We start from the raw sequence: 12,562 nt of genomic DNA, 5'->3' as shown, positions 1-12,562 counted from the left end.
TGGCTACTTAGGTAGACTTAAATGAGGAGTATCAATTGCGTTGTGATGGAATTATGTCTACGATACTTTCTCGATGTACCATATTTCTCCGTGTGTGACCCAGCACACAGGTGCCCTAATGTTAAGCAGCTGGGGGCCCAGTTCCGCTAATCCACTAACCACTAATTAGCAAAGCTAAGTTTTTGTTAGCTGATTAGCTTTTTAGCTAACGTTGAAAACCATCAGTGGACCAGTTAACTTCCGCTAAATTTAGTTCTGATAACTTTTAGACGCTAATATCTTTTTGCGGGTATAGTGAATAAGGCTTAATAGTTAAAAACATTTGTAAAGCCTGAAATCATACATTTTAGTTCCTGTCTGTTACGTGTTTTATAGCAGGCAGACAGAGAGCTCAATCCTCTGCCAACAGAGGAGGTGGTTCCATATTAGGATGGATATTAGTGCATCTGGAAATACATCTGACCTGACCTGAAGGCAATGTACACAAATGCAAATATTTTTTGATGCCTCACTGATGAGACATTGTTCACTTTCCAAAATCAAAGAGCGCATGAAGGTCCACAACAAAAAGTCTGTCAGGGTAAGGAGTCCGAGGCTTAGACATATGGTTTTCAAATATTTGTCTCACTAAATCTGTTATTGATGGAAGCAGAAATATGCATATCAAAATTAATTATATCAATTTTAGAGCAGTATTGGCCTTCTTTTGTTGATATGCTGTATTAAGAAGCCATATTTCAGCATGATAGTAATTGCAGTACAAAGTTCACATTATTACCCAAATTAAATTGTTGTTGGTGAATGTGCAAAAGTTTAATATAATTCTATAATTTTTTTGCTCACTGACAGACCACACTATTTCAACATCTAACAGCACAAACATTTCTTCAACTTACTTTGTTGTTTCACAAAGAAATTACCATATCATTCTGCATTCACAGCACGCTGACCTGGCTATTTCAGCCATCACCATCACCCCGGAGCGTGAAAGTGTCGTGGATTTCAGCAAACGCTACCTGGACTATTCTGTCGGCATTCTCATGCGCAAGTCAGAGGAAAAGATCAACATATTCTCTTTGCTGGCACCATTTGATTTGGCAGTGTGGGCGTGCATTGCTGCAGCCATTCCTGTGGTGGGCATCATGATCTTCCTGCTCAGGCGTATCCAGGCGGTGCGCTGCCATAACGGTGCAGGAAGCCATCCTCCGCCTTCTGTCTCCACTTCGCTTCAAAGCGCCATCTGGATTGTCTATGGTGCTTTTGTACAGCAAGGTAGGCGACAGTTAAAAATCTTGGTGATTAAAAACAACAGTTGCAGAGAGCCAAGAGAGTCCATGTTTTCATCTGCACAAAATCAACACCACCTAATATCTTCTGTCAGTTAATGCTTCCATGGCTGATGGTGCATCAGCTAAAGTTGTCAGTATAATAGCTGTTTGAATAGATTATTATAAGCACTCAACAGCACACTGTGAGCAACATGGGAATTACGGACATTCCTGATCTTAAGGCCATTACTTTAACCTTACAACACTCCCTCCCCCAGTTACCTGCGTTAAGACCCACTGACACGAGCATGCCCTTGATTCACACAAAACACAACCTGTGTTGTGCTGCAGAGTAACACGTCTTTAACAGGTGCAGACAAGATGCCAGAGGGTTGCGGGTGCGTGTTATTGCGCACAGAGAATTTTGAAATGTTCAAAAAATCTTTCACACACAGATGTTGTGCTATGTGGCATGATCTAATCTCCAGCAGTACATGCAGATCATCAAGTGGAGTAAAGAAAAAGTGAACAGAGCGAGCGGATCACATCAGAGCGCAGCTTGTCTGAAGGATTATAACAAGAAGTTAAATCTGTTATAAACATATTTAACAGCTGCACACAAGAAAGAAAGAACACGCAACTGTTTTATCAAAACAATGTAAACATGACAAATAATGACCTTTTGAGACGGTTCAAAATGCTATCTGCAGGTAGTTAGGTGCACTCACGAACAGCTCAGGCTGCAGCCTCCTCTGTGATTCAGGAAGTGATTAGAGCCATTTTCAACAGCCAATTTGCTGAAAAAATGATTAATCAAAAACAAAAACAATTATTTTATATACACAGCGTCCAGTGCAGAGCACATGGCAGCTGGTAGAACAGAGAACGGTGTCCAGCTGGGAACACAGCAGGTGGGATCGTCACGATGGCATTCGTGCTATTGGTGAGTCACAGGCATGCTCATGTCAGTGCACCCTTGTGCAGGGGGGAGTTGTAGACACTCATCCTCTCCGTGCACAGAATATGGGGATAAGTACCAGCACTAATTGGCCTGGGAGCCTGATATCAGAATTAATATACGAGGTCTGTTAGAAAAGTATCGGACCTTTTTATTTTTTGCAAAAACCTGATGGATTTGAATCACGTGTGTTTGCATGAGCAAACCTTGAACCTTCGTGTGCATGCGTGAACTTTTCACGCCTGTCGATTGCATCATTTTCTGGTAAGCAGCCTGTGTGTGAGGACATGTGTAGTGCGCTTGGTGGATTTTCATTCCAAGGAAAAAGACGGAACGACTGGAGCAGCGCCGCATCAAATTTTGCCAGAAACTGGGTGACAGCCAGGTGGAAACCATTCGGATGATTCAGATGGCTTTCGGTGACTTTTCAGTCGTGTGACTATCAGAGAAATTGTGGAAGAGGTAGGCATGTCACAGCATGTCCTGTGAGACTTCAACACGGAGGCGCTTTGCACCGCCATCAGCAGCAGCATGAATTTCACCGCCACTCTTTTCATGGCCAAATCTTCTGTCACAGTTGAATGTACTGAAAAAGTGCTGATGTCCACCTCTTCCGCAATTTCTCGGATAGTCACACGACAGTCCCGCATCACCACAGCATTCACTTTGGAAATGATCTGGTCATTTCAGCATGTTGATGGCCGACCGGAGCGCGGCTCGCTCTCCACTATTGTGCGGCTGTCTTTAAACCGGTTGTACCGCTCCTTAATCTGTGTGATGTCCATAGCATCGTCACCGAAAGCTGTCTGAATCATCCGAATGGTTTCCACCTGGCTGTCACCCAGTTTCTGGCAAAATTTGATGCGGTGCTGCTCCAGTCGTTCCGTCTTTTTCCTTAAAATGAAAATCTGCCAAGCGCACAACACATGTCCCACACAAAGGCTGCTTACCAGGAAATGACGCAATCGACACGCGTGAAAAAGTTCACGCATGCGCACGAAGGTTCAAGGTTGGCTCATGCAAGCACACGTGATTCAAATACATCAGGTTTTTGCAAAAAATAAAAAGGTTCGATACTTTTCTAACAGACCTTGTATAGAATTGTACAACATTACACACCGCTTTAGAGGTCTTCACCAGTCAAACATTTGAAACTAAACCAAATCCGACCTGTGCAAAGCCTCCATAACCCTAATGTTCATAAATAATTTTTAACAAAAACAAAAGGAAGGAAAAAAAATACAGTAGTCCCAGTGATTAGTTGGACCTAACCTGAAAAAAAAAAACCTTGGAATATTGGGCAACATCTGAAACTATCAGGTTTACTGACAAAGCAGGCTGGACACAAATGCAGGGATGCAGAAAACACAGCTCTCTAGTTTTAAAGTGTTTACTTGAGATGTTAGCTGGGGTCAGTAACCAGAAAGGCAGTCCAAATGAGCAACAGTACAAAAAAACATCAGGCTTAGGCATGGTTGAGGCAAACAGGCAGGTGGTCGAAGACACGATGAGGCAACAATAACAAGGCAAAAACACACAAACAGAGGTGGAAGGAAGGCACAAGGCACATCGATCTGGCGAGGAACATGACCACACTGTGAGGCTTAATAGCACCCAGGTGATGAGCTGCAAATCAAGAACAGGTGTGTTGAGAAGTTCCTGACACAGCTCCACATTGCATAGAGAAATGTGGCAGGGGTGGGGTTTGAACCAGGAACCTTCCACACTGAAACCAAGTGCACTAACCACTTGGCCACCACTGCTGGACCCAAAGGTAATAACACCATATTGGAAATGTGGCAATTGAGAACCAGCTCAAAGGAGGAAGGGAACACTGATGTGATGTGTCCAACACAAAAACTCAGATAATGCAGTAAACTGAAACACTCATTTGGACATTTACTTTGGAGAGATGGAGCAGAGTGGGCTGAGTGGTTGCCCTCCAGGAGATAGAGATGCTCCTTAGAGATGTTCCATAGCGTGGTGGATGTGATGCCTGTTACCAGACCTGACCTGAATAAAATCTGTTTGACTGAACCTAGCAGACCTGTGAAGACGTCTGTAGGAGGTGTCCACATCTTAAATACAACCTGAACCAAACAGAGAATGGGAAGAACACCATTAAACATTTTTTTTACTGCATGTGGAGAAAATTAAATTAAATATGTGGATATCAGTATCCACCAAATTCTGATTCAGCAGTGATTCTGTCTGAGGCACAATGCCCACCATAGCAGTTTGTCAAGGTGCCTTTATCAAGGTGATCATCCCATCGTTAGGACTGGTGGAGAGCCATGTATGTCCAGTCTGGACAAATGAGTATTTCTGCTGCATGGTGTTACAACCTAAACTGCATTTATCAAAGTCTGGCATGCTGCTTGTGAGGTTTTTGTGTCCCCACATGATATTTTCTTAGACAAGATAAATTCTGTTTTTCTTTTCTGGCTCGTGTTCCGACATTGCCACTTTTTGTTCCAGTCAAATCTAAATTTTTTTTTTCCCCTTGTCGTGTCAGCTTGGGTCACTGTGATGTGATTTGAGTGCGGAAGCATCGTGCGTCATTGTCAGAGAGCATAAACTTGGTAACTGTGTCCCATATTAATTTAATCACGGTAAGACGGCAGTTGCAGAGTTTTGTTGTGTATCCAGCGTCCACCAACATACTCATGCCTCAGTTTTTATCCCCTCCCATGTGTCCATGTGTGTCATCACACTTTCTTGTCCATGTGAGTCTCACCAAATTTTAACTGGATATTCTGCATGTGTTTTGCATGCCCCTGACTTAAGTCTATGAGGGCAGCATATTATTAGTTGTACTTTCATATGAGGACGATCTTGTATAATCTAGGGGTTTATGCCACTCCTGACCAAAATGTTCCCACTTGCCCAGAGGTCCTGTCTTTTTGACATCCCTGCTGTGCTAACCTTTTTTATTATTAATGAAGCAAAGGGTGTTAAATGCATTTGAAACTATCAGAGCAATTCTATAGTAACAGAATTAGACAGAAAGCAAAATCTGGCCTTATTTTGTCATATCATTAACAAATACGAGGGCTGTCAATAAAGTATAGGTCCTTTTTATTTTTTTCAAAAACTATATGGATTTCATTCATATGTTTTTACATCAGATATGCTTGAACCCTCGTGCGCATGCGTGAGTTTTTCCACGCCTGTCGGTGACGTCATTCGCCTGTGAGCACTCCTTGTGGGAGGAGTCGTCCAGCCCCTCGTCGGAATTCCTTTGTCTGAGAAGTTGCTGAGAGACTGGCGCGTTGTTTGATCAAAATTTTTTCTAAACCTGTGAGACACATCGAAGTGGACACGGTTCGAAAAATTAAGCTGGTTTTCAGTGAAAATTTTAACGGCTGATGAGAGATTTCGAGGTGATACTGTCGCTTTAAGGACTTCCCACGGTGCGAGACGTCGCTCAGCTGCTCTCAGCCGCCTTCGTCAGCCCTGTTACAAGCTGAAAAACCTCCACATTTCAGGCTCTATGATCCAGGACGTCGTGAGAGAACAGAGAAGTTCAGAAGAAGTCGGTTTCAGCATTTTATCCGGATATTCCACTGTTAAAGGGAGATTTTTTTAATGAAAGAACGTGCGGACGGGTCCGCGCGTCGGGACGCAGCCGATGCAGGTGCGGGCGGCACAGGAAAAACACCTCCGTGTTGATAACCATTTGTAAAATCCAGGCGGCTTTTGATGCCTTTCAGTGGAGTGAGTATATGAGAAATTGTTTAACAGCAGGACATGTTCCAACTTGTCCTTAAGGCTTCCAACAGAGGTGTTTTTCCTGTGGCGGAGCGTCGCGGCGGCTGCGAGCCGACGCGCGGACCCGTCCGCACGTCTTTCATTAAAAAAATCTCCTTTAACAGTTCGATCAGAACATGCGCACGAGGGTTCAAGCATGTCTGCGTGCGCACGAGGGTTCAAGCATGTCTGACGTAAAAACATATGAATGAAATCCATATAGTTTTTTGAAACAAATAAAAAGGACCTATACTTTATTGACAGACCTCGTTATGCTCTGGCTGTAATCCATGACTGTAGAATTACCTGTGCAGTATGATCAGTATTGGTGGCAATGGTGGCTTAGTGGTTAGCACTGTTTCCTCACAGCAAGGAGGTCGTGGGATCGCTTTCTGTGTAGAGTTTGTATGCCCCGGGTGCTTCGGCTTCCCTCCCACAATCATGCAGGTTAGGTGGATTGGAAGCTTAAATTGACTGTAGGTGGTGTGCGGTGTGAATGTGTTTTGTCTGTCTAATGGGGTCCTGCAACAAGATTGGCATCCGTCCAGGGATAATAAAATGTGACTTTAAAAAAAAAGAAAAAAATTTTAACTTTTTTTCCAAAAACTCATATTTATGTCACGATCCCTACCTGGGTATACATGACAAATATATGTACTGTTCTTAGTTACAAGGACAAAACCATCCATATCAAGTCTGAGTCCAGACCAAGAATTTGGGGTTTTTGAAGTGGTCGAGACTGAGTCTTTACAAGACATAAGACTAAGACAAGACCAAGATCTAAAAATAACAAGTCTGTTTTCAAGACCATGAATTTATTTAGATTTGACATCATCCCTGTTAAATTCAAAAGTGATATTTCTGTAGGGGAGACAGGCTCAGCCCCTCAGTTGGGGTCAAGCTGAACACTGAATGAGGTCAAATACACAGTATATATAATAAATAATGAATGTTTGAGTTCAATGGTACGAATATTTGAAAAGCTGAAACATACCATTCAACAAGCCTCGTATAATGGTATGTTCCAGTTTTCACCAAAATTAATATTCGTTCCATTTAAAGAATCTAAAAACATTCATTATTGTTTTATATAACGGCTTAAAACAGATCCTTGTCATTCATATTTTATTAATTTATAAACAACAGAAAAGGGATTTACATTTTGGTGTTCCACTGTAACGTGTAGTCCAGTGATGCTGTGCACTGACTCAAACTTGATAAAAAAAAAAAAAGACTTTGTGTAGTTCCTCAGTCCAGCCAAAAAATCACGTCAGCGTTTCATGTGAACAGGTCTTCATGTATCCAGACAGCTTACAGTGGAGTGGATTTTGTGTGTGTGTGTGTGTGTGTGTGTGGTGTGTGTGTGTGTGTGTGTGTGTGGTGTGTGTGTGTGTGTGTGTTGTGTGTGTGTGTGTGTGTGTGTGTGTGTGTGTGTGTGTGTGTGTAAATGTTACAAGAATTAGCAGCGTCAGTTAGCTCAATCAAATCATCGTGTCGTTGTCCCCCATGCACGCGCACACACAAACGCAACCAGGTTGGTCGACTGTGTATGTCCTCAGTGCAGCGGAAAAAAAATCACGTCAGAAATGAGTCCAGCTTTTCTTCTTTCTTCCTGCTAACAGCCTCCAGACAGCACAGTGGACTTGTTTGTGTGTGTGTGTGTGTGTGTGTGTGTGTGTGTGTGCCTGTGTGCGTGTGTTAAAGAATTAGCAGTGTCAGTTAACTCAGTCAAATATGTCTTGGGAGAGTTGTCCCTGCGTGTGCACACACACACAACCTGGTCAGCCCTTGTGCATGTATGCGTGTACTACAAAAAAAGGACTGTGTACGTCCTCAGTGCAGCGGAAAAAAAATGACGTCAGAAATGAGTCCGATTTTCTTTCCAATTCCTGCCAACAGCCTCCAGACAGCACAGTGGATTTGTTTTGTGTTTGCGTACGCGCGCATGTGCATGTGTGGGCAAGCACATGCATGTGTGTGATCACGTGATCATGATCGCGTGTGCAAATGTGCACGAGGACATGTGTGTGTGCATGAGGACGTGTGCACATTCACGCGTGCACTCACTTGTGCATGCGTGTTCACATGTGCGCCTGCATGAGGACGTGCACGCGTGCGTATGCGTGTGTGTGTGTGCGCAGAGTGCAATGGTACCAAATATATGGAACCAAATTTGCACTCTAAATGCAATTTGCACTCTAAATGCAATGCAACACAAATGGGATGAATCAATCCATGTCATGTGACATACAAACCACCATCAAATGCCAAGGATCCCACTCAGCCGTTTATATATAATATATATATATATATATATATATATATATATATATATATATATATATACACGAGGTCTGTTAGAAAAGTATCCGACCTTTTTATTTTTTTCAAAAACCATAGGATTTGAATCACGTGTGATTGCATCAGCCAAGCTTGAAACTTTGTGCGCATGTGTGAGTTTTTTCACGCCTGTCAGTTGCATCATTCGCCTTTGTGTGAGCACTGGTCCACCCCTCTCGTCGTTTTTTTATTGCGAATAAATGTCTGAAGGATTTGGAGCTTTGCTGCATCAATTTTTTTCCAGAAACTGTGAGAGACCTCCAGGTGGACACTGTTCGGAAAATTAATATGGCTTTCAGGAACGATTTTATGGGGATTACACAGATTAAGGAGTGATCCAGACGCTTTAAATTCTGCGTGTCACGGTGGAGCCACTTGGCGCAAAGCAACGCCGTGATGAAGCCTCACAGGACATGTTGGGGCATGTCCAGCTCATGCTCAATTTCTCAGATAATCACGCGACTGAAAAGCAACCGACAGCCGTCTGAAATCCACCTGAAAGCTGTCCTGTGAGACCAACACGGAGGTGGTTTTGCGCTGCGTAATGAACGGGCTCCGTTGGCGCGTCCCTCCGCTTTTCTTTCCATGAAAAAAACTCCTGTAACAGTGGAATGTGCCGAAAAAGTGCTGATATACATGCCATTCTGCCTTTTGTGAAAGTCAGACGACGTCCCGGATCAACAAAGCCTTCACGTTGGAAATGATCTGGTTGTTTTCAGCGGGATTTGAGCCTGGTCGATTGGCGCTCGGACCCGCGGCGCGCTCTTAGCAGTTGTGGGCGGTTTTTTAAACCGTCTGGATCACTCCTTAATCTGTGTAATCCCCATAAAATCGTCCCTGAAAGCCATATTAATTTTCTGAACGGTGTCCACCTGGAGGTCTCTCACAGTTTCTGGAAAAACAATTGAGTCAGCAAAGCTCCAAATCGTTCAGACATTTATTCACAATAAAAAAAGACGAGAGGGTGGACCACTGCTCACACAAAGCCTGCTCACAGGTGAATGATGCAACCGACAGGCGTGAAAAAACTCACGCATGCGCACGAAGGTTCAAGCTTGGCTGATGCAATCACATGTGATTCAAATCCATATGTTTTGTTTTTTTTTTTTTAAATAAAAAGGTCGGATACTTTTCTAACAGACCCTTGTATATATACATATACATATAGCACAGAGCCTCTGATCATGGTAACGCAAGAACAAGCTCTAAGCACCAGATCCATAGAGGCAGTAGTCTGCGACAGTTGACAGGACCCAAGTTGCAGACTGTGCAAATGTGCCCCAGAGACAGCCCAGCACATAGTAGCAGGATGCAAGATGCAATCTGGGACAGTGTACACTGAGAGGCACAACCAAGTGTTGCGAATCATGTCAGGAACATCTGTGCCACATAGGGATTAGAAGTCCCCAAGTCCCTATGGGATACCCCACCAATGGTGTTTGAGAATGACACGGCTAAGGTCCTGTGGGACTTCAAATTCCAGACAGACAAGCAGCTACCCTCCAACCAACTAACATTGTGGTGGCTGACAAAGGAAAGAAGAATGCAGTTGTGATGGGTTTAGCAATCGCAGGTGACAGCAGCATCAGAAAGAAGGAGCGTGAGAAAATCAAGAAGTACTAAGGACTGAAGGAGCAACTGGAGCAGATGTGGAAGGTAAAGTCCAAAGTGGTCCCAGCAGTAATAGAAGCACAAGAAGCTGTAACCCCCCAAATTGGAAGTGTGGCTCCAGCAGATTCCAGGCACAACATCAGAGGTCTCTGTCCAGAAGAGTGCAGTCCTAGAAACAGCTAAGATACTTCACCAACCACTGAAACTCTGAGGCCTCTGATAGAGGACCCAAGCTTGAGGGACACATATACCACCCTCCCCGTGGTTGAACTGAAGATGCTGTAAAAGTCTCTGTGATAAATATTGAGCTCTTTTGACAACTCACATTATAGTATGTTAATATAATAATTCTTATTATAATTTTTAAGTTGAGGTGTATACTTTTTTCTAGTCCAAGACTAAGTCAACATAGAGTAGATTTGCTGTCAGTTCCAAAACAAGGCAAAATAAGTGAAAGGATGATCTCGAGACCAATATCAGACTACATCAACTACTGTGCCTTCATTTGAGCCAGGTAGGGGTAATCAAATGCCAAAATTCAAATTACCGGTGGGGGAATGTTGTTTAAAGTTGTTTAAAACAGGTTTGTCATGTTCCTTCTTTTGTTCCGTGATACAGTTTGACAGAAGTATGATGGACCCCTCATTTAGAGCAATTTATTAATTTCACAGATTAAACAAGATAAGGTTCATGGCCAGTAAGTTTCTACACACCAACTCACAGTTGGTCTTATGCAACTGACAAGCCTTTCATTTTTCCCTGAGGATGTCCTAAAGGCACAGCCATGGTGATTGTGACACTTTCAGACAAATATGTTTTCATTGATTTTCACAGTGCTGAATCTTTCACATGACATTTTTCTTTGGTTTGATGCTTCAATATCACAATAGAGAGTGATGTTTTTCCCAAGCACCTCTTATGTTGTTTTTTGGTGGGATTGTTATTTACAGAAAGCATCTTGACAGAAATGGTGAAGATTAGGCAGCTAATGTGACAACACCATACTTCCTCCCTGATAAACAAGCAAAGAATGAAAAGCAAAGGAACAAAGACATGAATGATTTAACATCAAAGACAAGAAAGCAGCAGATTTGAATGAATTATACACTCACTGAATCAACTTCATTACAGAAAATGCAAGTGTGCATTGAATACGCTAAATTAACTGAAAATTGGCCACAGTTGTTCAATTACCGCCTAAATGAAGTATCAGTCACTGCACAAGAATTATTACAAAGATAAGAATGATGACTAAGAGAATGATGATTTAACACCTACATTTTGTTGTTGCTTTTTAACTAAATGTCCAAACATGGCTGAATTATATAATAGTAATAATAATATAATATACTGGTGCACAAACAATTTAGAGCATGCAGTTGTTTTCACAGACAAACCTATAATGCTTTACTTGTTTAAACTGGTGAAAAGTAGTGCTAATTTTGCTCCTGATAATTATAACTTTTCCAGTAGATAATGTATCCCTTTTCTGTCTATGGGCCACCAGAAAAATAAATTTACTATTAATGCATGGAGAATATGTCGCCCTACCTTACATCCAGTGCAAATCAACATATATGTCATTTCTGCATTTCCATGGTACATTTCCACCTGAAGCAGGTGATCCAACTGCTGTAAAGCAATGCTTCACAATTTCACATCAAAATTATCATCCAGCCACATCAGGTACTCACGTATACCCCAGATGCAACTGCGGGCTTAAGGAAGTTGCTCAAGAGACCTTAGTGATTATACTGTCTGATAGGGAATTGAATTGAATAAAAAAAATCAAGTTGTCAACTATAGTTGACAACTGATGCTGTTGTCCTTTTAATATCCTGAGTCCATGTTGTTTAAATAGCAAATGTACTTGTTTGAGGTAGCAGAAAGCAATTGCACCATAGGACTAAACGCTTCGTCTAAGTCAAGTACATTTTATTCTTGGATTTACAGTGTAATAGTCAGATAAGCCTTGCAGGTAGGTTCAGGACATTCTGCTTTTATACATGGGGGTGCATATTAGTGCTCATACGCTTCCTTATCAGCCATCAAATCAAAACAAGACTGAAATCAAAACAAAAATTTGAAATGAAATAAAAGTAAAAACTAACCGAAAAATACAAAACTATAATGCCCTAGGACAGGGGTGGGCAATCATGTGCCATGAAGGGCCAAGACCCTGCAGATTTCCCTTGCTACCAGTCACCTCAGGAAGTGACTTCATTAATGATCAGGTGTCTCAGCAGGTGATTTCGTTGACCATCAGGAGTTTATGTTCAGGGGAGAAGCTCATCAGCAACCCACCTGCTGAGGTGATTGGTTACAAGGAAGACCTGCAGTGTCTCGGCCCTCGTTGCCCACTCCTGCCCTAAGATCATATCCATGTTGAAGTTAGGAAGTATTAAGACTGGAATGGACAAGCATGGGGGCTTTCTGTGCATGATGGAATATGGAGGCAATCAAGTGGGACAGAGATGGAGGAGCAGGAGGAGATGTTGTAGGAATGAAGCCATGGCAGATGCTGTTCCCATGAATGTTTTTGTGCTCTTCAATGCTTTTGCAAAGAACCGTTTCCTTGCTAGAAATTCAATCACTTGCGTCTGATATCTAAATCGCAATGAGCCAGATACATCAA

At 42.4% G+C, this 12,562-nt stretch overlaps 1 protein-coding gene across 1 annotated transcript in view; it reads left to right on the top strand.

The window, feature by feature from the left end:
• The window catches only part of LOC117523859 (glutamate receptor ionotropic, delta-1-like), a 290,124-nt gene that overhangs the window by 230,297 nt on the left and 47,265 nt on the right, over positions 1 to 12,562 (top strand). Inside the window, 1 exon segment of the mRNA XM_034185472.1 lies at positions 942 to 1,272. Coding sequence (XP_034041363.1) covers positions 942 to 1,272 — 331 coding nt within the window.

The sequence above is a fragment of the Thalassophryne amazonica genome, chromosome 13, assembly GCF_902500255.1.
Source record: "Thalassophryne amazonica chromosome 13, fThaAma1.1, whole genome shotgun sequence".
NCBI classification, from domain to species: Eukaryota; Metazoa; Chordata; class Actinopteri; order Batrachoidiformes; family Batrachoididae; genus Thalassophryne; species Thalassophryne amazonica.
The sequence above is the reverse complement of the archived record's forward strand: the minus strand, read 5'-3'. Positions and strand labels throughout refer to the sequence as shown.